Source organism: Monomorium pharaonis, chromosome 2 (assembly GCF_013373865.1).
Source record: "Monomorium pharaonis isolate MP-MQ-018 chromosome 2, ASM1337386v2, whole genome shotgun sequence".
Lineage (NCBI taxonomy): Eukaryota > Metazoa > Arthropoda > Insecta > Hymenoptera > Formicidae > Monomorium > Monomorium pharaonis.
In genome coordinates this window covers 27,956,185-27,982,025 of record NC_050468.1, presented here as the reverse complement: position 1 = coordinate 27,982,025, position 25,841 = coordinate 27,956,185, and the positions used below count along the sequence as shown (strand labels likewise).

The window sequence follows — 25,841 nt, the reverse complement described above, 5'->3', positions numbered from 1 at the left end:
TTACATTGCTTGTATTGTCTATGTGACAAAAATTCGTCTAAACATAATATAAATAATTTAGCGTTTATATAGAAATGATCTTGAAATTTATGGCACAACCATAAAGTTCACGTCACGATGAATAATTTGAATGGACCGCATGTTTCGATCACGTGACGCTTAATCGGTAAAAATCATGATTGTATTCTGATGCATTGGTAGACGATAAGATCATTCTCTTCTATAAATTTTGAATTATCTGTTACATCAACTTTGGATTTTCTTTGACGATTTCGATCAGAGAGCAATAATACAATATCTTTTATAATACAATACAAATATTTTTTATAATACAATACAAATATCTTTTATATTAATTTTATGCTATCATATATTGCATATATGCGATATATATATAATTTACTTTTATCTGTCAGGATCGAATGTTTTGCACGAATTATTATAATTATACTTTAAATTTACAGAAAATTATATGATTGATAATAATTTTAAAGTAATATAAACATGTACAAAGATAAAGTTTAAAAAATTCTTCCAAAGTTAATAATATTGACAATATATGACGTTTTCGATATCGAGACGCTTAATTAGATTCATTAGGGAATTCTTTGTAATAAACACTCTAATGTGTGTAAAATCGCAACTACTTTTTGCATCAGAAAAAGTCATAATCATTTATGACATTAAATGAATATAACGTTCTTATATAGACCTTTATTTGGCAAGATTTACATTCGGAAATTCTGTTTGCACTTTTATCCGTCCACTCCAATTTCCATCACATCTACCTCCACAAAATTGTTAAATTAACAGTTAAAATGACAATTACAATTGGAGTTTACGGACATTTACTTGCCATTAACATTCATTTTTTAAATATTATTTCCGCATCATAAAACGCGTCTGTCACGATTGTAAGGTCGCGGTCACGTGATTCCCGTGCCGAGTGGATCGCTTTGCCCAGGAATTCTCTGCGGAAGGCTTGGAATGATATACCGCGGGGTATACGGTTCTTCGAAAAGGTACAGACATCGAAAATGAACGACGGAATAGGGCTGGAGACCACTGGAGACCACCGCAGGCAGGCGAGTGAAAAGCGGGACGATGGGAGGGGTGAGGAAGGGGAGGGAGAACACGGCAGCGGCAGACTGGCTGGTGGAGCGAGTCCGAGAACGGTGTAGTGCGAGCGAGGGACGATATGACGTGTCCCAGCGAGAGGAACAAGGACGAGGAAGTTTGCGCAGGAACGTCGCTGTGACGACGAACCTCGCGTGACGTTCCCGCGGGGGGTTCCCGCGATGAGAGTTCTCGTTTCTTTATTATCTATTGCGTACTCCTTGCGCGCACATCTCGTCTCGTCGAGGCGTTTAGTTTACCTGGCGAAAGTAATCGAAAACCAAACGAAACGCATACGAATGCACATAGTAAATTCTTGCGCGTCGGTCCGCGGGAAATTTTCGTCGTCGTCGTCGCTCCGAATATAGTTTCCGGGGTAACTCCGGTTACTCAGGCCGAGAAAATATCGTAAATAAATCCGATAAATAAACATATCGGGCTCGCTTGTTGTCAACGTGCACTTATTGCGCGCACGTTGCAGCGATGCATCGCGGATGAAAGCGCGGATTTTCAACGGATTGGAAACGCATCGACGAGACCGTACGGTCGTACGGTATACGTCGTCGCGGTCGGTGAAGCAACGCAGAGGGGCGGAAAAGGGAGGTGAAACGCGCGGTGGATGCGGCGCGCGTGGAATGCACCGGGACGGCGGGCATCGACGCGGCGGTCCTGGGAGTCGCGGCGGAGGGGGGAAAGGGGAGCCGACCGTCCGTAAGGAAAGGAAGGGCCGGTGGAACGGAGCGAGCTGAAACGGGGTCCGCGGCGCGCACGTTCATTCGAGCGCGGCCTTGCCTAAATCTCGCGATAGTATTCCGCTCGCTCGCGCGGCTGCGCACGGATATATCTCCATGTTTTCCTGAGGAAACGGCTTCCGCTGCCTATAATTCCCTTCGCGCCTCATCGTCGCGGCGACGAGAAGAAAGAAGAAGAGGAAGAGTGACGGAAAAAGGAAAGGAACAAGAGCGCCCGCTCCCTCGGGAAGTACCCGTGCATCCTGGCGATACATATAATACGTGTACCGGAGTAGCAGGTAGAAACGACGAGGAGGAGGAGGAGGAGGAGGAAAGAGCGAGGGAGGAAGGGAGAGAATCCGCGAATACGTGCGCATCGGCGTGGAACTCGGCGCGGCCGGATTCCGCATGCTCTGCGCGTAAACGCAAGTGCGTGCGTGCGTGCGTGCGTACGTACGTACGTACGCGCGCGGGGACCTGTTGATAGGTCGCGCAGGTGTACGAGGGTGGACCCCGTCCCCACTCTGCCTTCTTTCCCCTCCAACGCCATCGCCGCCGCTGCTGCTGCCGTCGACGACGACTACGAGAGCCGACGAGAGAGAGCACACTTTCGGCTAACGCACGGCGCGTTATGACCACCTGATCAACGAGAGAATCTCGGTGGTCATCGCCACTTCATCCGTCATCGGGGCCGAATGCCCTGTCGTCGTCCGTATATAGTAGTCGTGGAAAAAAAAAAGAGCGCACCCGACGCGGGATAACAATCGTCGCGAGCGCGGATTTTGAGTGAGAAGCGCGCGTGTGCGCGCGCGCGCAAGGTGTCTCTCCGTTTGTTTGAGTTGTGTGAGTGTGCGCGTGCGTGCGTGCGTGCGTGCGTGTGCGAGGGACCGTCGTCGACGTTCCGACATCATCGTCGCGGTCGCCGTATTTCCCTTCTCGGACTCTTTCCCTCTTGCCAAGACTCCCTCTCCTCTTTCCGCTCCGCGCGCGCGGGATCGTCCACATCGGGCGGAACATTGGAGAGTGCCTTCCAGGTTTTTGCGTGTGGAGTGTGGTGCCGTCAGTGTGAGGTGAGGTTACGCGTGGTGCAGCAGTCGTCGGGCCCCGACTTGAGATGCCGTGGCTGCTCAAACTACGGACTCGCGATTATAGTTAGGTGAGCAAGAATTCCTGTTTTTCTTCTCTCTATCTCTCTCGTTCTCTCGCTTTTTCTTCATCTAACGTTTTCTCCCTCCGTCTTTATCTTTCGATCTTCTCTCCCGTTTTTTTTTCTCCTACATCTGTCTGTCTGTCTCTCTCTCTCTCTCTCTGTCTCTCTTCGCTTCGCGCGACGCACTCGCGCGACCGCGAGATTCCTTCTTCTATTTCCTTTCTTTCCCATCGCGTGCGCGCGCGCGCGCGCGCTCGCTCGCTCGCTCGCGTCCCACCGCTCTACTCTCCGACCCACTTCTCTTCTTCAGCCTCCTCGAGTCCTCACGTCCTCAGCCGCGTTCCGCGCCGCGCTCATTGTCGCCGCCGTCATCGGCGGCGGCCTGGCCCGATTATTTTAGACGATGACGCGCCTCTACGCGCCTGTATGTGACTCTCGCACGCGCCTCGGAGCCGCACACCGCGCGCGTCGCCGACCTTATCCTTGTAGGTATATTCCAGCGCGCGCCGCATTCCAGCGCCGCGCGCGCGCGCGCGCGAATGCGAATGCAAATCCACGAGTCGCTCTCGCTTGCTCACGTCGTCGGATGTTACATTCATTACATTTCCAGGTATATACATACATGTATATATATAATAGAGAGGCGACGCGTGCGGTGGTTGTTTACCGGCACCTCCGCACCGGTTCGACGTCACTCGATCGCGCCGCGCGCGAGTTCCCGTCACAATCGAGGGGCTTGGCAACGAACCGGCGCGGTGGTGAATTCCTACGAAATCGCCTCGCCGCCCATTAACGAAGCGCGCGGGTGGTCCCCCGAAAACGTCCGGGGCCGTACGCTCTTTCGGGCCCGCCCGTCCACATCCATCTACATTCGCCGGTGGTCGACGAGGGAGGCGAGAGTGGCAAGACCGCCGCCGAGCTGGACCGCCGCCGCCGCCGCCGCTGCTGCAACGCTGTTTATCCGCCGCGCGGCGAAGGCACCTTTTGCCGCGCCCGCGCGCCCACCATATAATATAACGCACCGCGGGGAATGCAACGAGCGTGACGCGAGCCTTTTCCGCGCGAACGCGCGGTATTATCCATCGGTAAATTCATTGTCCTTGAAAAACAAGTTGGTCTCTCGCTACGAGAGAGGCGCGTTCTCGAGGAAAGGATCTACATATTACCTAACGCCTACCGCGCGCGCGCGCGCGCGCGCGAGAGAGGAGAACCGCTCGCTCGCTCGCTTGCGCGCTCCCGGTCGCCGTTCCCGTGAGCGCGAGGCAGCGTGCGCGCGCGCGAGAGAGAGCGGCGGCGGCAGCAGCAGACAGCTTGGCTCTGGTCCCACCAACCTTTTCTGCCCCGTCTCTATCTCTTTCACCGCACGTCGTTCGTGCTGCCCAGGGCCGCACGAGGAAAGAACGGGAGGGCCGCGAGGCCCTCGTGCTCGGCCCATCGAGCGGTACAAACCGCCATATTGTAGCCTGCTGTCATCATCTGCCAAGCCGCGGAGACGCAGGGACGCCGTGATCGACGCGAATCGGAGCTCGATAGAATCCTGTCCGCGCCAGGATTACGACGATTCGTCGTCCCCTCCACCTTTTCCTTTTCCTACGAATATAATCGAGCGTATAAACCGCAAAATTTGCAATATTTTTTGAAAATAGTTACACACGCGTGTATTAAAATAAATCGAATGTTTGAGAACAAAGGCGAAAAAATGAGAAATATATGAGAAGGAAGATATTTACATTTAAAGTTAAAGTTATATTTAGTTAAAGGCGATATTCGCCGTTTGGATAGCGAAAGAAAGATCTTTAACGAAGAAGGAAGGAAAGGAGAAATCATCAGACTTAATTAGCCTGCGTATAGCGTCGCCGTTAATGAGAATATCGTGCGTACACGAATATACCGACAACTCGTGCCGCAACATCGTCACGCTTTATAAAAACCGAGAAAAGGAAAATAATATCGCGTTCAATTACGTGAGAGAAGTGGTATTTTGCCAATAATATACCTCCTTAATGCATATTCATTACGCGTTATGATTCATTCGAATGCCTTGAGTTTTTCTGTATTTAATCACACGCCGCTAATGCCCATTTCTACGAGTGTAGAGTCTCTAATCTCGATGTAACTTACTTTTTCTTTTATCTCTTTCTAGTTGTAAGGAAGAAGTGCTCTAGCTAATAGAAACGTCATTTGTCTATCTCTACCAATATAGATTAACTTTTCAATCTTGGTTTAATCTGCTCTAAGGCGTTTCTATTGAATTTCTTTTCCCATTCAATATTATGGAATATCTCGGCACCCGCGCGAACATGCATTTTTTGATTTCCAATTGTTGACCTTTGTTGTTAAACTTAAAATTTAATTTGGGGAACGTTTATCTAAATTATAATACTATTTTACCGCAATTCTTATAAAAGTAACATTCTTCTATAATCCATAATACATTTCATGCTGAATGTTACGCCATGTATCTTGTTTTTTTCTCTTTATAATGTAAGTTTGTTGCGTTCGATATCTCGGGGGGAGAATAGAACTATGAATTCAAACTGAAAAATACATCACTAAGCTTCTATTCGCAAATTAGCCTCTCTGGCGTAACACCGACGACACGGGAGGAAGGTGTTCGCCGATCTTAGCATTTTATACTGAATGAAATCGAGAGTGCGCGACTAGAGGGCGAGGGGGTGGGAGGGAAGGAGAGACATATATCCGTTCAACATCCACCGATAATGTTGCGAGCGAGCCGCGCGCATGAATATCCCGCCTTTGAGAAACGCACGAGCGTGCGCGCGCGCGCGTGCGCGCACACGCACACGCACTTAAAATCGCGGATAAAACCAGTTTCGTCCGGCTGACCGGCGGAACTCTACCGTTAATGCATGCGGCAAGTATGTCACGGCGGCAACATTGTTCGATCGATTCCGAAATTATTACGCCGCGCGAACGCCTCGTAACCGGTGCCGGTGAGTTACGCTGGTCGGACGGTGCGCGAGTCGCGATCCCTCGCGAGAGCGTGTAGATCTTTCTTTTCTCTTTCAGAGAGAAAAGACGTCCGGGCTTGTGGAGCGTTTAAACGGAACGGTTAAAACGAGAAAAGAAAGGACAAGCGAGTGGGATAGGTCACTCGCCTTGGCCACTCATCTTGGCTTCGCTGTCAATGCCTTTCATTGACCACCTTTTGACACTAATGCGAAACAAATTCTAGTATTTATTGATGTAACAAAATCCTGATTTTTCATTAATATAAAAAAAAAGTTCTGATATTTTTAACAAATTACTTATATGTGTCCCCATTCATTATTGCACTGGTTCGATTAATTAGTGTCTCTTTCGATTTTATGTTTATCAATCGTCGACCCGTCAAATCGCATCGGAAGGTCGTAAAAATTTTACACGAATAGTTAGAAATGTTGACGAATATTGTTTTGTGTACTATAATTAAATCCCGACTTGTTCATTCATCAAGCCGTTACATGTGATATTTAGACTCTACAGGCTATACTTGTTGTAAAACATTCGCGTGCACGTTTTATATGCCTGTTTTTGCGCGCCTCGCTCGCGCTCGTATTGTTACTAATAATAGAGCAAATCAACCAGTAGAACCCACAAGCCGGCTATTAAGTTATTAAATCTAGTAAAAAGTAATCGTGTTCAGAGGGGCATGCACTCTCAATTAAACGTCGGCTTAATCAGCGGTAAAAGGTGAATGTATCTCGGATAATTACGATGATATATTACGATACAGAAAGAAATTCACGTACGGTAAATTGTGCAATCGTCTGTTTCTTTTTTCCGTCGGTTTTGCTCGCTTAATCCATCCCGCGAAGCCTCGGAGGTATTTTCGAATCACCGTGTATAAGATCGTAAAAAAAAATTCCGCTCGAGAGTAAGAGAAAGCGATTACTTTGAAACAGAGCCTGATTCGACGAATCCCTCCACGTCCATTGGCGGGCCCAGGAACCGATGACCAATCGGATCAGGCCCTGGGCCTGCTCTTCCTCCGCTTTAATGCTGACTCAGAGAGTCATCATGCAGCTCCGCCGAGTAAAATTTTTGATAGTGTTCGCTGTACTTCGAGAGAAGTTAGATTGAATCAAATGGAATTTACGCCACGTTTCTTTTTCACGTGTACACAAACCGTCATGAAAATTAGTTAATTTACTAAACATCATGGCACTTTAATGAGTTTTTATAAAACATATTTATTCTAAAGATACTCAAAAATTTATTGAAGAATTAATAAATAAAAAGACGGGATTTTTTGTGAAGTCCACGCAATTATTATTTAATTTTTATACAGATTATGTAAATTTTATTGAAGATATGTACAATCTCTATTATACAATAAAGACACATTGCTATTAATGTCTCTACTTTATCGCGTATTCTTTCGCAGGCTTATACGTATTAAAATAGATGGAGAAGTATCGAGAATTTTTCCAGGAAGAATTCGATCTTCCTAAGCAAACAAAATATTTTACCTCAAAGCTACATTGTATGACTCGACGCTTTCGTATTGGCTGTGTAATGCAACCAATTGCCGCAGGGATTATAATTTATCTCTAAGGAAAGGAAAGGTTGTTCTCCCTTCTCTCTTCTCCCCCGAATTCTTTAGACCGTAGTGCATTCCCTAATGAACACCTCAGTCCTGCTGTCGTCCTGCTAGGTAAAAGGTGCCTCTTCTAGTATCTTCCGCGACCCCCCTGTAGGACACCAGTTGGTAGAAGATACTCGACTCACTTCCCATTTGAAACCGACTGTGAGAAACATTGATTTTCTAATATTATTTCCTTTTTTGTATAAAATCACGAAATTTAATAAGGAACACCGCGATTTAAATTAACAAATATTACGTGAGCGGGACGCGCGTACAATCATGTAAATATGTTCCTAGTATATATATATATATATATTTAATAATATAGAATAATATAAAAGTTTTATTTCATGCGCGACACTACACAAAAAAATGGTTTTGTTGAAGTTTAAAAATTTACGTGTGTGTGTGTGTATACATGGAGAAAATTTTATAGTAAAAATTACTATATTAAATAGTAAGCGCAAACTAAGGAAATAATTATGAAAATTTTTACAATGTTTTCTATCAATATACCGTAGTATGTACCCTACGGTATAATTCTTTGAAATTTCTTTTTATGGTCTGTGGCTACTGTTGTACATAATAATTTTTATTATAAAATTTTCTCTGTGTATATAGATGTGAAAATAATACTATTTAAAAAATAATATAGGAACCTTGATAAGCAATACTACCAAAAGTTTTGATATTCTAATAATCAGCTTAAGCGTCTTACACAATTATTTTGATGGTTTAATGAAATTATTTTTAGATACCTATACAGCTAAATTTTTAGTTGAAACCATTCTTAAATAAAATCATGTATAATCTTTCCATATATGATTCTTAAGTCTAATATTTTTCACCACGAAAAAACGTAAGACAATCTTTTTTGCAAAGTATCTATCTGTAGAGTCTAAAAATTAACGAATCTTTAATTAATTAATTCTACACGCAAAGAACGATTTGCTGAGATGTTTCAAAGTTTAGCTAAATACAGATCTAAAAATAATTTTGCCATCGAAATAATTATTACCAATTATGTTTAACAATTCTTGAATTAGTTACTAAACTGTCAAAACGTTTTGCTCGTTGTGTTTGAGCGTTTTGCATTATTATTTGTACAGTTTAAAAAAAATTATCTTATTTTGAAATCCATATCTAGCTAAATTTTTCGATATTTCAACAAAATTATTCTTTCCGTGTGTATGATTAAATCATGCAGCAACGAATCACCGGTGGTTTTAATCAGCGTGGTAGCATCTCTTATAACGCATCTTCTTCCTTTCGTGCTTCCAGGGAGGTAACGTGAGTGAGTGACGACATCACGATGCGCATGTCGCCGCCGCTGGGGTTAGTGCTCGTGGCAGCGGTCACGCTGCTAGCAAGTGCGAATGCTAACGCGGAGACGGGCCTACGCATCGATTCGGACGCGGCCACGTCGTTATCGTCGTCGCATCACCTCGGAACGAAGGATCGCGACCAGGCGATAGCCGGGATGGAGGCCAGCCTGCTCTCCTTCCTGGGCATCACGAAGAGACCGAGGCCGCAAGGTCGGGCCCACATCCCGAAGTCACTCAGGGAGCTTCATTCCCGCCAGAACGCCATCGGCGTCGTGGACATCGCGAAGCCGGGCATTCACACGCGATCGGCTAACACCGTCCGTTCATTTCCACATATCGGTAAGTTGAATTATTTTGAACGAAGATGCGATAACTTAATGTCGCCAGTAATTAAGTATACACAGCCAAGAAATGAATAGATTAACAGTCGAACAAACTGGCAATTTTTTATTGTAATCAAGAGACACGATAGGTGCCCTAAGAGTGGGGATTACAGTCTCACGAGTATATTTGAAGTAAAAATTATAATACATATCCATTAACATGTCTAGATATTGTTTTTGAATAAGCTTGCACTACTGTGTCCTAAAGTGATTAAACATGTACATAAAGTAGATTTTACTCGCGGTACGTGTGCAGGTAAACATAGAAGTACATTCGCGAATCGTGAATCATTGAACGATGGTAAGAACTACCGAGTTGGAATTCGAAAACAGGTTGGCGACTTCTTTCGACTCTCAGTGAAAGTGCAGTAGTAAACGGAATGCAATGTACGCCCGTTATCAATCGTCGTCATTCCTTTTACGCTGTCGGCATACGTGAATGACAAATTTTCGAATTCAATAATTCCCCGCGCTTTCCTTACGTATCAATGCAGCCGCGTTATTCGTCTTTCTCTCTCGAACGCTCTTGTACGCGATTATTTGATTTTGCTGATCAGATTTCTGAAACTATTCTCTTCTGCATCAGTAACAAGTTCAATAATATCGTACAAATTATAGCGCCTGCGTTAAGAAAGAATCTCGCAAATTTGACGCAAATGCAAAGCGTCGATTACGAAGCGTCTTATAATGATAATCAATTCCGCGATATATAAACAATATTCCTCTCCTTCGCCTCATTTACACGAATTTCTTAGTCACGCACGTAATTTCGGGAAGGCATTATCCCATAAATTACAGGTTTACGTTAAGCGTAACTGGCGTAATTAGCCTGATTGGCATAATTGTAGGCATTAAGGTTTATTCCAAGCCGCTATGCAGAGGAAACGTTCCTTTCTCCCGATAAGAAAAAAAATCCACGTTGTTGTTCAAGCGAAAATAACATATCGTGAAAGAACTTCATATGTTTGTAAAAAGCTTCATATTTAAGAAGCGAATTACGAATCTCCTCTAAGAAGACTTGTCACATTAAAAAAAATTGTATTGATAATATGTAACTTCTGGATGAATATAAAGTCACGTACAATTTTCTAAATAGTTCAGCTCTCTTCTCTAAAATAGCGGATGTGGCTAGAAAATACGGCTGGATCTTTGTTGGCTCTTGGAAAACATTTTCGATCTTTACAAAGAGATAACGATGGAGATAATTGACTCCTTAAAATACTTCGTTCTACGAGCTCGAGGATACCTGTATAAATGCGTTGCGTTAACGCACGTCTCCTGCGTGAAAAGGAGAAGAATGGCATTCGAACGATTTTATGGTTGTTCAACCGACAAAGGGGCCTTTCGGCCACGGTGATTGCCGGGAACGTGCCGTGGGTTCCGCACTCTGAGTGTCCCACGGGGTGCTTTAGACAACAAAAGAAAAAAAAGGAGATAGCTCCTTACACGCTCTATCTCTTCTGTGAGTGTATTATCTCGATGATGAGGCCGTCTTGGAATGCCCGAAGGGCCCCTCTCGAAAGAGCCGCCGCATCTTTGGCTCTTAGGAGGTCCAGCTTCCGTTCCAATGATTCACATCCGGATTATTAGCCTTAGGTAAACCGGCCTCCTTCGGCCGATTGTTCGTCACAATGGATAGCTTGTTTCAAACGATTTTGAAGCTAAACATTGAAATAGTAGAAGTGCTTATGGGGGATGATATAACGCGAGAGAAAGTGCCGAGAGCAATTCAGGAGGATGCGCGATGGAAAGCGACCAGGTATAAACGCGAGAAACCCGTCTTGATAAATCATTTTGATAAAAAACGTATCTGTTATGTCCGTGTTAAATTGTAAGCGTTATGCTGAAATTGTTGCTTTTACTATTACAAATATCATTTTCGTGTACCTACAGCATGAGAATCTCAGCTCGGGATTATAGATCGTTTTCAGTCGCTGAATTAAAAATGATCTTAATTATTTGTAACTCATTGTTTTGTAATAATTAATAAAATATGAGTATGTTAGAAATTTTATTACGATTTAGTATGAAACATCAGATGTAAAACGTGATAATACTTCAATACAAATATGTTACCAGGGGCTCGATTCTTGAATTCATTTGCAAGAGAAACGTATTCGCAAATTCTGTTCTTACAGAAAAGTTGAAAATTTATTGGCTATCGTATGGCTTTCAGCCAATAAACTTGCAACTTTCTGTTAGAGTGGGTATTTGCGCATACGTTTCTGTTGCGAATAAATTCAAGAATTGAGCCCCAGTAGTAAATATGCGCACTAAAAAAACGGTCATTTTATATTTTGTTTATAAATAATGTTATTTCAATATTTTAAAAATTACGTGTAAATGCCTTTCATTATGATGCAATAATAAAAAATTATTGCTGTATTTTATATTATTTTACATTAATTAAAAGCTGCGTTCTAATGCTTTCGGTACATTTAAAATGATATCTCAAATTATTAAATAATAAAAAATAAATTATAAATTGGAAATTATATATTTGAAAAGAAAAGAAAATAGTTTGCATGATTATATATATTGGATTATCTGTGAACTAGAATGAAATTAAGTGTATTATAATATCATATTTTAATCTATATATATTGTTATAAGAAAATATGGAAATATTTTCATAATTTATTCAATCAGTTCGTCGTTTTTTTTAATAGAATAATTATTGGTTCGAAGGCGTAATGGTAGCAAGAATTTGGACCGAATCAATACACAAAATTCTAACAGAAGCTCTTTGATATTTCTACTGCTTTCATGGAAATTGCTAGATTCTGCGTATGTGACGTCTTGATCTGTGTTGAATGTGTGTGTGCGTATGTAGGATTCAGACGACGTCTTACGAAATTTACATACGCGTTACAACTGCGTCTATACGGCTGTTCGCTGCATCCCACTGTTTTCGAGCCGTTTCCGAGGAACAACTGCGTCATAACGTTGAACATTATTAGCTATTTTCGTAGAAGCATAACTTAAATTACATGTGTGCGGCTCGCGCTGCGTCGTAAGATACTCCGTGTGGGTCACACGCGAACGGAAAATTATTCCGGCGGCACTCCTTATTAATATAAATGTCGTGAGATAATAAACACGTCTGATAAATTTGCCGACACGACCAACAGGAAATTTAGAGAATCACCTCCTCTGAATTCTTAAGTAGACCCGCAAAATCCTATACCCGCAAAATCAATGATTTATCCTCTCCCAATTCGCTTGCGACCTATGACATAACATGCTTGAGAAATTTTTTAAAATTTCTTTCATGAAAAGCGAAAAGTTCATGAATTTCATATTGAAAATTATGATTTTTCTGTTTGCGTTTATTTAATTGATCAATTGTTTCTTCTTTGACATTGAAAAACATTGAAAATTTTTTTCTTTCTAAAAATTTAATATTTCTCTGGAAGTATGTTTCATTTAATTACATTTCCCCTTAGCGTTACAAACTACGTTTCAAACAACTGTACGTTTTCTATACACCAATTAATTTATCTCATTTATTTCATTATTCTGTACATAATTAAAAAATTACTATATGGTCCCTTTTCAAAAAAAGCGCGTAATATCTTTTCAAGCGCATTCTGAATACGGGCTTAGTAGTTTAGATATTTTATATTTTATATCAAGATATAAAGTCAGAATAAAGTATAAAATATTTCATAAGCTATTGATTGTTTGCTAACTTTAGCTTGATATTTTTATATATTGAAAAAAAACTTATTAAGAAAACTTAGAAAATTAGTTGAGAAAAAGTTATTAAAGTACTAAATTTTTCGACTTTATTAAAGTTTAGATATTTATATATTTTACCTAAATATATAAATACTTGAATTAAAGTTTAAATATTTTATGTATTTAAATTAAATACATAAAATATTTAATTTAAATACATTTAATTTAAATGCTTTAACTGAAGAACTTTAATTAAATTGAAAAATATACTACATTTTTTCTCAGTGTATATAAAATAATAAGAGGAATCATATTGTGTAAAATATATATATATATATATAATTTATTGAAAAAAAAGATGATCTTTACATGATGAAATCGTCTTAAAACGATTTATTTCGAAATTTGATTTTATGTTTGTCTTCCTTTATATGGCTATATAATCTATAACATTTTTTGCAATGATACGTGGTTTCAGGGATAAAAATTTGTAAAGATCCTATTTCGAATTATATGAAATATTTATATGTATACAAATTGTTATATTACGCGCTTTTTAAAATCTTTTTTAAAGTTTAAATTACCTTTTAATAGCCTTATTTACATGAGCCTTATTTACATTTCTCCTGCGATATCTTTAACAACATCTCTGTTCTTTCTTTCTAGAGAGTGATCTGGATCACAAGTTCCAATCTCCGAATCGTTTTCGGTTGTCCTTCAATCTAACTAGGATACCTAGCAGCGAGACGTTGCAGGCTGCGGAGTTGACGCTGACGCGAGTTGCGATCTCGGACGTCCAGGACGTAAACGCGAAACATAAGCGCGGCCGGGTGCTGGTGTACGACATAATACGGCCTGGCGTAAAGGGTCACAGCAAGCCGATATTGCGGCTGATCGACAGCAAGGTGATTGACGCGACGGAGAACGCCACAATCAGTCTGGACGTGCATCCTGCTGTGGCGAGGTGGGTGGACAATCACATGGACAATCACGGGCTGCTGGTGCACGTGACCGGTGCGCTCGCCAGCACGCGGGAGCACGTGCGACTGAGACGCGCCGCCGACGAGCACAAGGACGCGTGGGTGGTGAGCCGGCCGATGCTCTACACGTATATGGACGACGGCCGTTACGGGATGGCATCCGCGAATCAGATAATGGACCGGCGAGCCAGGCGGGCCGCCCTGCGGAAGAATCGGCGGAAGGACGGTCGCGAGAATTGCCGACGGCATCCGCTCTACGTCGACTTCGCGGACGTCGGCTGGAACGATTGGATCGTCGCGCCGCCCGGATACGACGCCTTCTACTGCCACGGTGATTGCCCGTTTCCTCTGGCGGACCATCTGAACTCGACGAATCACGCGATCGTGCAGACCCTCGTTTACTCGTCCAAGGCGAGCATGGTGCCGAAGGCGTGTTGCGTGCCGACCGCGCTCAGCTCGATATCGATGCTCTACCTAGATGAGGAGAACAAGGTAGTACTGAAGAACTATCAGGACATGGCGGTCCTCGGATGCGGCTGCCGTTGATGCTCTGATAACGGTGTCTTTTGATTGGCGGTACGCGAGACTCGTTCGACTCGAGGGACAATCGCCAAAATCGTGGAATAACGCGAAGGGATGAAGAAACGAAACAAAAAGAGAAATATTTAACCTGCATGCTGTTCAGGTTGATCATGATTTTATACTTGTCGCTTTTACGGATATATTAAGGATGAAACGCAGACAGCGTTGTATTGTTTTTCTTCAGATAGAACACAAAGTCATAATGACTCCATATGTTATCGCGAGTTTGTCATTTATAAATGATAAATAATATTATGAGGAGATATAGAATCATTATGATTCTATATCTTAACTGAATTGTTTTGTTCGCTTTATCATCTATCAAACAATACGTATCATTAGGACATGAGACAGATGTCATTAAAACATCTTTAAGACTTCTCAATCTTTAACATCGTGTTTGAGTGCTAATGTAAACGAATCTTTGGAAATGTTATTATATCGAGAAAGATTTTTTGGTTTTTCAGCATATTATTTTTCTTTGTTTAGGTAGATCATTATTTTTGCAAAATTGTCGCGTCAATTAAAGATTGACTTTAACAATCGAACATAATAAGTTGATCTTTTATCTTGACATCATCAGAACCGATGATATTTTTCTCAGTTTTATGATTTTGTCTATAATACTATTTACTCGTTCTAATACACAGTCCAATGTTTTTTGTAATCAAGAGACATGGCAAAACAAATACACGCGACCACCTTGTGTCTCCGCACTTGCAGCTTGATTGCTCGGATTGCTCGGAAGTGCTAATCGAGTTGGAGAAAGCAACATTGATCAATAACGATATCTCGTCAGAAAATATGCCCTCTCGCGCGCCGATATCACACGTTAGTTGTCCGCGAGCAAAAGATAGGGATAATGTCGAGAACATGATTGTCAAATTTCGCGCTGGTATCATCAGGCTGCTGATGATAATAAACTCCTCTTTTTATAGATCCTTATTAGCCTGTCACCTATTGATAAATGGTATCGTTTAGCCCTATGTTTTAATCTAGCATTTAATTTTCATAGCGTTATCACTTTTGGCTAAATTTATAATAGAAAATGAAAAGTAAATAATAGAGCGTATTACTGAAATATACAGGCTAAATAGCATTCGTCAATAAGGAACGCCAATAAGGACCGATACAAAAAATTTGGTAAAGGACACCGAACACACTGTATATGTTCTTCTATTCGCTTTCTTATGTGACGCGTAGTCACATGGCAAATGCGAGTAGTAATGGGAAAGCAGTACGAAAGGAAAATTTAAAAGAAATCAGCTGACTTAAAATAGGGGATTTAAAATAGACTGCGATTTGCTGCATAATTAAGAGATATATCGCTCGTTCATTGGATCTCGATAGATCAATTGTAAATAGAGGCCTTATAGTAGCCTTTTACTCCAATCGCGGATGTAGCGATCGACGTAGCTCTTAATCACAGTAGATCCCTTCTTTCTTCTCAAGCAGAATTTTTTTTCTCTGAATATTCATTCTTAGAGACCGTCGGAATCGAAGTATCCCTCTATTCTGAAATCTCTTTTTAATTCTCACTCTCTCTCTCTCTCTCTCTAATTTCGCGCGCGATCACATAGCGAATATGTCGTGCAAGAAAAAGAGAAAAAATTCAGTTTATAAAAGGGCAGCTGTCTCAAAATAGAGAAGTTTCTACTGTGATTAGCGGAATCGCGCGGCTTTGCGTGACGATGATTACACGTGATTATTGCGTGACACGATTACCGCTGATTAAAAGGATGCGAATTAGTCAAGAACAATAGACAGCTTTTAATTGTAGCTGCGAACATAATCAAGCGACAATTGCAATAATTATCGGGTCATTGTCAGAGTTTATTGAGAACGCCAGACGAGAGTAGCTACCCGTTTATAAGCAAACCCAATTGAGAAAATGAGTAGGAATAACTTCTATTTGACAATTTAAGAGTCGAGAAGTGTGGATTAGAAGTGATAGAGACAATATTGTGGATTAATATCCAGCAAATATATCAGATCTTCGTATGGAAGATAATAATATCATGTGTAATTTTATCATATTCTTCATTCACATTCTTTATCAACAATTTTGTACATTTTCGTATGTGAATTTTTTTGCGAACAAATTTTGCAAAGATCCCAGCAACACACTGACTGTATATTCTTTCTAATCAATTCTGACTGCAAGGAACATTTGACTTTTGTCCAATTATATTACTATATTCATATTAGAGAATAAAATACTGTTTTTTTTTTAAATAAATTTTTATAAATTATGAGAGAGATATAAATTATGTATTATTCATGTGAAAAGATCTGTTAGTAGTGTTTAAATCAATATGCAAATAGAATTCGCGAGATATACTTCATGTATTATTGTTAAATGCAGCGCGTCAATATACCGATACACGGATACATAAAGAAAAATACATTGCGACACAATATGGACTTTGAATGAAAACATTCCATTGATCGAAACGATTTTAATGCTCTTCTTTAAATATTTGTCTTCTTGAAATAAATTGTAAATTCTATTTCTACTTCAAACGCTCGATGGTATCTTTTCTACGTGAGGAATCTCAAACTGTCGAGTCCTCGCGATATAAGAGTTCTTGATTTTTAAATATAAGCTTTCAAAGCGCGACAAAACATTTGATTAATTTTAATATATCGCTAACGAGGCAAGTTGTGCCGAGTGATAAAAATATGTATAAGTGAGACCTATGTAATGTGTTATGTACTTGCGTAATCATGAACTCACTTAATTCATCAGATGTATAATCGATTAAACTTTCTGAAAATAAAACGTACGACGTGTGGATGTAAGCGCGATACAAATGTGAAGCGAAATTTTAATATCGGCAAATATTGCGCATCACTGACTACACTGCGAGAACCATTGTAACGCTTCAGCAAGTGAACAATGAAATCATGTGTCGGAAATACACAATTGACTAATGGTAATTTCAGCAATGTAGAAATGTCTCTTCTGCACGCGATAAAATGTCAGCCAAGGCAACGTTTTTCTCCTGGAAATTGCGTTCGTCGTGCAAACGTGTACATGAATGAGTACCTCTTCACAGTTATTGGATTGCATTGACATTTGCGCAATGTTGTCACAATGTTTTAAAAGGACTAAAGAGACAGGGCAGCAAATTAGAGAGCGTAAATCGGCGTGTCCAGTTACGTACCGACACGGAGCCACGAAGAAGTATGCATTCCGTCTCTTTAAACGCGAATGGATGCATGCCTACGTAAATCCTGCCGCCGCGAATAGATTGTACCTGCCTAAGGATTTTATTCTATTTATTTTTCTTCTTTCTTTTTTTTGCCAAAAGATCTTGAACACACGTGTATATTTGTACAGAAGTGTTTTATTAATAAGCGATCGTCGTTGTAAAATGTGTAAAATAGATAAGAGATAAGCGAGTCTGTGTAAACACTGTAAATAATATATTGTAAAGTATCGTGCGCATGTATATTCTTATATATTTTATCATTATTTTCCTAGTTTTACGATTGTATACAGAGTGCGTGTGTAAATATTAAATAAATTTAATATGGTAATAAAACAAAAATGTATATTTTATGTCTCTCATCATATTACGGCAGGCTCATCTTCAACAAGGAGAAAAATAACACGTAATCAATCGAACAATGCAGGAAAAAACACTCACATATAATTGGCCATAGTTTAAAGTTTATTTAATTTGATTTTATTTATCACAGTAATTACAGTTAAAATCGATTAAAAAGACAGCAAAAGTTGAATGCACAATAGTCGCTAATTATAATACTTTATTACGCGCAGCGACTATACGGCAATACTATTTACCATCTAGAAAATATAACGTTTTATATAAAAAGATAATTCTCTTTAGTTTAATGAAAATCGATTCAATTCGAATTCAAATATATTTTCAAAGATTTGATTCGATTAGATTGTGCAAACCATGATTCGCACACCTCCGTTATACATCGCAAAAAGCAACGCGTAATAATTTCTATACAATTTTACATAAATTATATTATACATTTATGTCCTTTACGAAATATTTGGAATTCTGATTTTATACAGGATATATCAAATTACGTTCATATGTTTATATTACAAATTAGCATCATATAAATAAAATACAGAATTTTAGATTTTCAAAATAGCCTATAATTTTATACAAAAATATTAAGTATTACGTACTTTGTACAGTGCTATTCGTTAATCGAGTCTCTTGAGTATAGGAATTGCAGCAATCTCGCAAACATCATCCGACACAATTAAATGTTATCATCTTAAGTGAATTTGCCTAATTGCACCAACGCTAGTCAGATTCAAAAAGTAGCTCGAATAATGGACATGACTCTCCAACCAAATTCTCCCGATTAACTTCTTGTCAGCTGTGATTAGATCCGTGAAGTTCTATGAAACTTTCGAGTGACCGTGGAACATTACCATGATAGGGCAGATCATAAGTTTTAATTGCTTTGGCTGCCATACACGTTAAAGATAATTTGGTCTGAGTACGTAATATTATTTTAGCTACACCTGAAATAGAAATTGAATATCGGCCAAATAAATCACACGAAAACACAGTGTCACGAAATACGTAAATCAATAAAATAAAATTTGTAAATTTACCCGTGACAACGGCATCGTATGGTGTTTGCCCCTTAATATTTACAGTATCCATATGTGCTCCAGCCTCTATAAGAGCAACTATAATTGTATGCAAGGTTGCAAAATCGCTAAAAAAAAAATTAAAGAATTATTAAATCTGTATCAGTATAATATGTATATATAGTTGGATAATATTAATTTCAACAGCCTACCTAACTGCTTTAGGATAACCGACAATAATGTGGAGTGGCGTATTTTTTTCATTGTCCATTGCGTTTACGTCAGCACCGCAACGAATTAATAATTGTGTTGTAGACGCACATGGAAATCTGGAAATCATATAATAATTATATTATAAACTATAAATAATTCATTTAGTTGTGATCTCGATTGCCAATGCTATTTTAACATTGCACTTTGACATACTTGCAGACATCATTGGTGTGAAAATCGTCAACGGGAGTTTCGGCATTCACAGCAAGATGTAGTAGAGTTTGTCCATCTTTCAAGCACACTCGTAATGCGCATAATTTATGCACTAGATGATGTATCCGTGTCAAGTCCAATTCATTACATTCGTTCACATTCATCAGTGTCATCATTTTTGTCAGAATCGTGAGAATGTATAGCGTTGTTGTAATATTTGATTCCATCTCTTCCTGTGCAGATATTATTTCTAAATATGTGTTTGTTATAATATGATATAGAGTCGTGTACATTAATGTCCATTATACCAGCAAAATTTGTCAGTATTCGTAAAAGTACTTTGTTTACTCGTAATTCAGTGTTTTTCCCTAACATAAGCAGTTGAACTTTGTTATTAGCTATGTAATCGTAAAAGTACATCCATTAAATATTATACCGAAACATTGTGGAGTACAAGTAATTTAGACGTCACAATGCATACGATTGTATAAAATATAATCCATATATTAAAGTCCCTTTATAGAACTTACAACACATTGATCGATATCATCCTTGGAATCTGGATTCTGAATTTTGGCTTTGTTTTTGTTCAATTCCGTTACGCTTGCTTCCAGTACATTTATTACTTGAGAAATATCTAGATCAACGCCCATGTGTATTATTTGCGAGAAAACTTGCGCAAATCGAAGAAGGTCTGTTACAATGGATATATCATTGAGCTGCCTTAGTTTCAAAGCATGTAACCACAGTTCTATACATCTGTCGAATCTTGCGTTATCCGCAAATATAGCACCTCTGAATACTATAGGATGTGGTAATTCTGGATTATGGAGACCTGACAAATAGTATTTTTTATAAAAAGAGAAGTCCATGTAAAATACTGCACACACACTTCAATACAAATATGAAATGTCATGGGGGTAGTGAAAGTGACAGATTCATAAGTGACAAGTTGCGAGTTCAACCCCACATTCCATATATAGATTTTTAATCTTTTGAAAATATTTATTATCTAGGAGAAACACAAACAGCCCTTTGAGCTGCAGTGCATGGGTTTTAGAAATTAAGGGTTACACCCCTTCGTATCTACCTAAGATTCTCTCCCGAATAGCCAGCGATTCCATATGTATAGCATTAGGATTGTCTTTAATACTTTCTAATTTTTCTAATGTTTCACATTCCTTCCAGTTCTCATATGCTTTCACAGTCGAACCTAATTGCTTATGTATAATATTATCAGTATCGCTATACCTAGAATATGAGAAAAATATATGATAAATAACGATAGTAGAGAATAGAAACAAATATTTTTTTTACCTTAATTCCATCGCTTTATGCAGATACGTATATGCTTTATTTAGGCAATAATTATCTTTATCATTAGCATAAGATGCTCCAAGTAATTCATAAGCATCTATTATTTCTTCTTTTGTCACTTCCGTATTTTGTACTAAATATTCGACGACTTCTGCACGCGTCCGCTCTGCAGCTGTTATTAAAGGCGTCATGCCACTCACATTCTTCGTCATTTGCGCTCTATGCTTCAACAGCTCGCGCACGATGGCAGTGTGTCCACATTCGGCCGCAAAATGCAACGCCGTCGCCCCACAATATGCTTTCTTGTTTGGATCTGCCGCTTTGTCTAATAGAAAATTAACCTAAATCACAATACAAAAAATCTTAGAAAAATCTACATAAACAATTAAGATTATACGATAAGTATGTATTGAATAACGACCAAGGACGTTTATGCATAAAATAATTAAGTAATAGATATATATATTATGTACATACATTTTCATCAGAAATAGTGACCATAACACTTTTTTTAATTTTTAATATTATACGTTTTTATTTTATCATTACTAAAGTCAGATATATTAATTATTTCATTACCTTTTTATATTGGGTTATCTCATTTATAATAATTTACATTGCTTGTTTACATAAAAAAAGATTCGCGTAAACTTAATGTAAATAATACATAAATAATCCATGTAGACGTAATCTTGAAATTTGAAAACAACACAATCCTGGTATTAACGTTTTTGTATTTTAATTTATACAGGTATCCCTTACATTCTGAAACCTTGGTCGTCAATCGAATTAGTCGTAAATCAAATAATATTTATATTTATTATATAAACATAACTTAACTTCAATAAAATTATTTTCTTTTTCTTAAAAATGACTCTTAATATATTTAATGTTATAAAATTAATATTTGATTTGGATCCAATTAATGAGTGTTTAATCACCTTCGTTATAATTTATCTATATAATCAATAATACATTGATTTTTAATTAATAGCACGCCGATCATAAGTCCAAAAATCACAAATATAAATATATAAATATATACTTACAATTTCAAGATGTCCTTTGTACGATGCTATCATAAGGCAAGTATTATTGAACGTGTTGGAAATATTTAGATCTGCCTCATGTTCGATTAAGTATTTAACAATATCCAAACAGCCATTATAACACGCCGCTCGAAGTGGAGTGGAATTAGTTTTTGTTGGATGATTGACATTTGCTCCTGCTTTCACAAGAGTTTTAAGAACATTCAAATGTCCAGCACCTGGAAACAACACAATTAATGCCGTAAATCTATTATCAAATATTTATTAATATATTTGTTAATGATTGTTCTTTTAATGTACCTGCTGCAGTCCAGAGTGCACTTGCTCCTTCAATAACATATCCATTGAATTTAACTGTTCCTTCCAGCTCTAAATCAGTGTCGAATTTGTCAATCAACGTCCTGACTACATTATTGTGTCCGTAACGCGCGGCAACTATTAAGGGTGTGCACTTTTGTCCATCATCTTCTAAGACTTTCTGTAAATATAAATTCAAAACTGCTTCACAAATTGCTTTTTAAATCTCAAATACTTTATAATCAAATTATTTTTTTATTTAGTATTTATTTAATAAAAAAGGAGAGATTACATATTTAATTTACATTAAATAAAAATTATACATATAATTTAATTCATAGAATTATTAATAGAATTATAATTCATAAAATTATTTAATTTATAAAATATTGAATTTGTTACGATACATTAATGATGACCTAATAATAAAGTCAAAACATTAATTTTATATTAAATTTATGTATGATTAATCATTATATAAATTATTAATACTTACATTAAACTCAAATAATTCTTTCTTTAATTTGTTTTATATATTTATAGATTCTAAAATAATATTAAAAAATTATATAATACTTTCTAGTTTCCATAAGAATTTATAAAATTAATAATTAATGCTAACAAAATAAAATTAACATTACACAGTGTTCGTATATAAAAAGAATCTAAAGTTTTATGACCTGTATTATTATAAATAACATATGCAGCTTTCTTTGTGTATATGTCTACACATCTAACAAGTGTTGCAAGTTGTCCTGAATAATTCTTTGTGAGTTTAGTGTCACACACATACGTAATGGATATTTATATAAGAATGATTTATATTCTGGAAATTATTCTTAGTAACATATTATTAGCAAATTTATATAATCATGATTTATATTTATTATATAAATAATTCATGATTACTCTTACTGTATACTACGAATGATATTAATACTATAAATCTAAACAATAATAATGTTATGTTATTGTTTTATATCGAATTAAAAATTGCAGTTAAATATAAAATTGAATTAAAAATTAAGTTAGGAAATGTAATTTATTTATAGAACTTTGTTCTGGACAAAGTGTGTATGTATACATTTTAATTTCATCTTTAATTGCAATTGTATGTGTATTTGTGCGCGCGCGCGCGCGCGTGTGTGTGTGTGTGTGTGTGTGTGTGTGTGTGTGTGTGTGTCATACACAGTAAAACATAAAATATGTAAAATATGACGTAAATGTACACCTATGAGTAAATTGTTTTATAGTAACTTTAATGAAAATATTAAAAAATCAAAAATAATTGACACAATTACTAACAAACATATATATCCTTAATATTGTAATAATACATATATAATTCAAAGTATCATTGTAAATAAGCATGCTGTAATAAATAAAAATCATTTTATTTATTATATAAAAAATGTGTTTATTTTATTTTGAAGGAATTCTCTACTTAGTTTCCTGATAAATATTTAGCTTAAATATCTTTTTTTTATTTTAATTGAATAAAAATATATTAATTACATGCAGTTTAATTAATAAACCATTTGTTAAGAAGACATAACTTGTAAAGAATTTATATGACTTAGTACACCATTGATAAATCTATATATTACTAATTAGTATGTTATTGCTAAAGTATTTGGTATACATATATACACTTGCTAATAACTATATAGTATTATATATATGTAATAAATATATTTACTAATAAACATGTTTATTTTCATTCTTTTTCCCCTAAAATCTTAATTTATGTATTTATGTATTTACTATAAGTATTTACAATTACTGAATTTATACTTTTAATACATATGTAGTAAATAATTTTAAAATTATTTTTAAATTTGTCATTTAATTCTTTAATAAATATTTTACATATCATACAAAGAATTTTACATACAAAGAATCATATAAAAAAGAATTATAGCCTATATTTTTATTTATTTTAATTAATTAATTTAAATTAAATAAAATTAAATAAAATTAAATACAAAATCATTCTTGTTTAATTAATTAATAAAATTGGTTAATAAAATGTGATTAACAAAGAATTTTATATCAATTGGTACACTTTTAAGATTTTTAGTACAAGCATAAACAATGTTAGTAAGTGTGTACATTTACTAATATAGTAACCACATATGTTTTCGTTCTTTTCTTTTTCTAAAGCTTCTTAAATCATTATACACATCTACTAGTAAGTACATACAATTATTGAATTTTAAACTTTTAATATATAACGTATGCATAACTTTAAAATTATTTTAAATACTTTTCCTCTTACTTTGTAAAAAAATACGATATAATTAAGTAACAGCATGAAAAACAGTAAACTGCAGTCTATATATATATATATACACACACATATAGATGTTTATTGCAATTTTCCGAAAATACAGGCAAAACGATGACCAACATAACAAATCAAGTGGTCGACATTTGTCAGATCAGAAGATCGCTTGACAATGTGATTTAAAAGGGTCAGTGAAAGATGACAACAAAAATACGGCTTACCTGGTTAACCAGAAAATCGGCGACGTCTTTGTTCGACTTGTCGCACAACAGGGAATAAAGAGCGATCGCCATTCCGTCTCTCGCCAAATAATAAATCCGTTTGAGCAGCACCTGCAGTGGCTCGTCGAGTACCTCGCACTCGGTTTCCATCCTCGTTCTCGGGAATGGATCGTCGATCGAGCAGAATCTGGGGTAAGAATTCTCGATCGAGTCCACCCAGGAACGTGGTAACCTAAAAACTCGGACCCTAAAACCTCGCTGCTCGTCAGCGTGCGGAAAATACATCACACGCCGTCGTCACCGCCGCCGCCGTCGCTGCTGTCGTCGCCGCGACGATCTATTTTAAGGTCGCGGTTGCACGCAAAAATATAGCGATTCCGAATGCAAAAATAAATCGCGACAAAGCGCTTTTAGCGAGACGCCGGAGGATCCCTTTGTCACGTTACAACGTTAACATCGACGTCAACATCGAGTGTCAGTAGGTACGACACGCGATCGTCGAGCCCATAGAGTTCTGCGATCCGCAAGATCTCAATCATCGATCGCGTGCCACTCGCCAGGAAATGTGGTTTACCTTCGACCGGATCATCTGCGATTCGACGTTGTTCACGTCACACGTCAGTTTACGTGTTGCTCGAGTCTGTTTTCGAGAGATCACCGCAGATCACCGACAAATCCGAAGAAAGCGCACCGACAAAACGTCACAGCATGATCCCGGATGTGGAAGTTCTCATGGACGAAGACGTTGATTGGTGCATCGATGCCAAACTGATTCACGAATTGGCCAATGGCGACGCGACGTTCATTCTCGTCCGCGGAAATTCCCGACGCTGACGGCGGCAAGAAATCGCACGACAAAGAACGAGTTTTCTCAGTAGACACTAAAGCTCAAATAATAAATTATATTGTACATTATACGACACATTTTTGCTTTATTTTTCATTGCACATTATGTTCGATGCTTATTGAGGAAATATTTTAAAATTCTAAATCCTATTCCTAATCTAATCCCTCTAGTTGACTTAAGATAATTAAAAACAAAATTAAGAAGATTCTAAAGCAAATTAATGATATTTCTTTATTAAAAATATCTTTGAATTAAATTATCAGAATTCCA

At 37.8% G+C, this 25,841-nt stretch overlaps 2 protein-coding genes across 2 annotated transcripts; one reads left to right on the top strand and one right to left on the bottom strand.

The window, feature by feature from the left end:
- The first annotated feature begins 15 nt into the window (after nt 1-15).
- LOC105835632 (protein decapentaplegic) lies at nt 16-18,084 on the top strand. The gene is made up of 3 exons (XM_012679087.3): nt 16-3,003; nt 8,867-9,249; nt 13,641-18,084. The coding sequence occupies exons 2-3, from the start codon at nt 8,898-8,900 to the stop codon at nt 14,498-14,500; spliced, it is 1,212 nt and encodes a 403-aa protein (XP_012534541.1). The 5' UTR covers nt 16-3,003; nt 8,867-8,897; the 3' UTR covers nt 14,501-18,084.
- A 121-nt stretch (nt 18,085-18,205) lies between these two features.
- On the bottom strand, nt 18,206-25,628 carry LOC105835631 (protein fem-1 homolog B). Its single transcript, XM_012679086.3, has 10 exons — nt 24,725-25,628; nt 22,220-22,397; nt 21,920-22,137; nt 20,871-21,211; nt 20,644-20,804; nt 20,084-20,388; nt 19,554-19,786; nt 19,340-19,456; nt 19,149-19,255; nt 18,206-19,055 (listed from the first exon to the last, which is right to left on the bottom strand). Exons 1-10 carry the CDS (start codon nt 25,007-25,009, stop codon nt 18,904-18,906), a joined length of 2,097 nt encoding a protein of 698 aa, XP_012534540.1. The 5' UTR covers nt 25,010-25,628; the 3' UTR covers nt 18,206-18,903.
- Between the last annotated feature and the right edge of the window lie 213 nt (nt 25,629-25,841).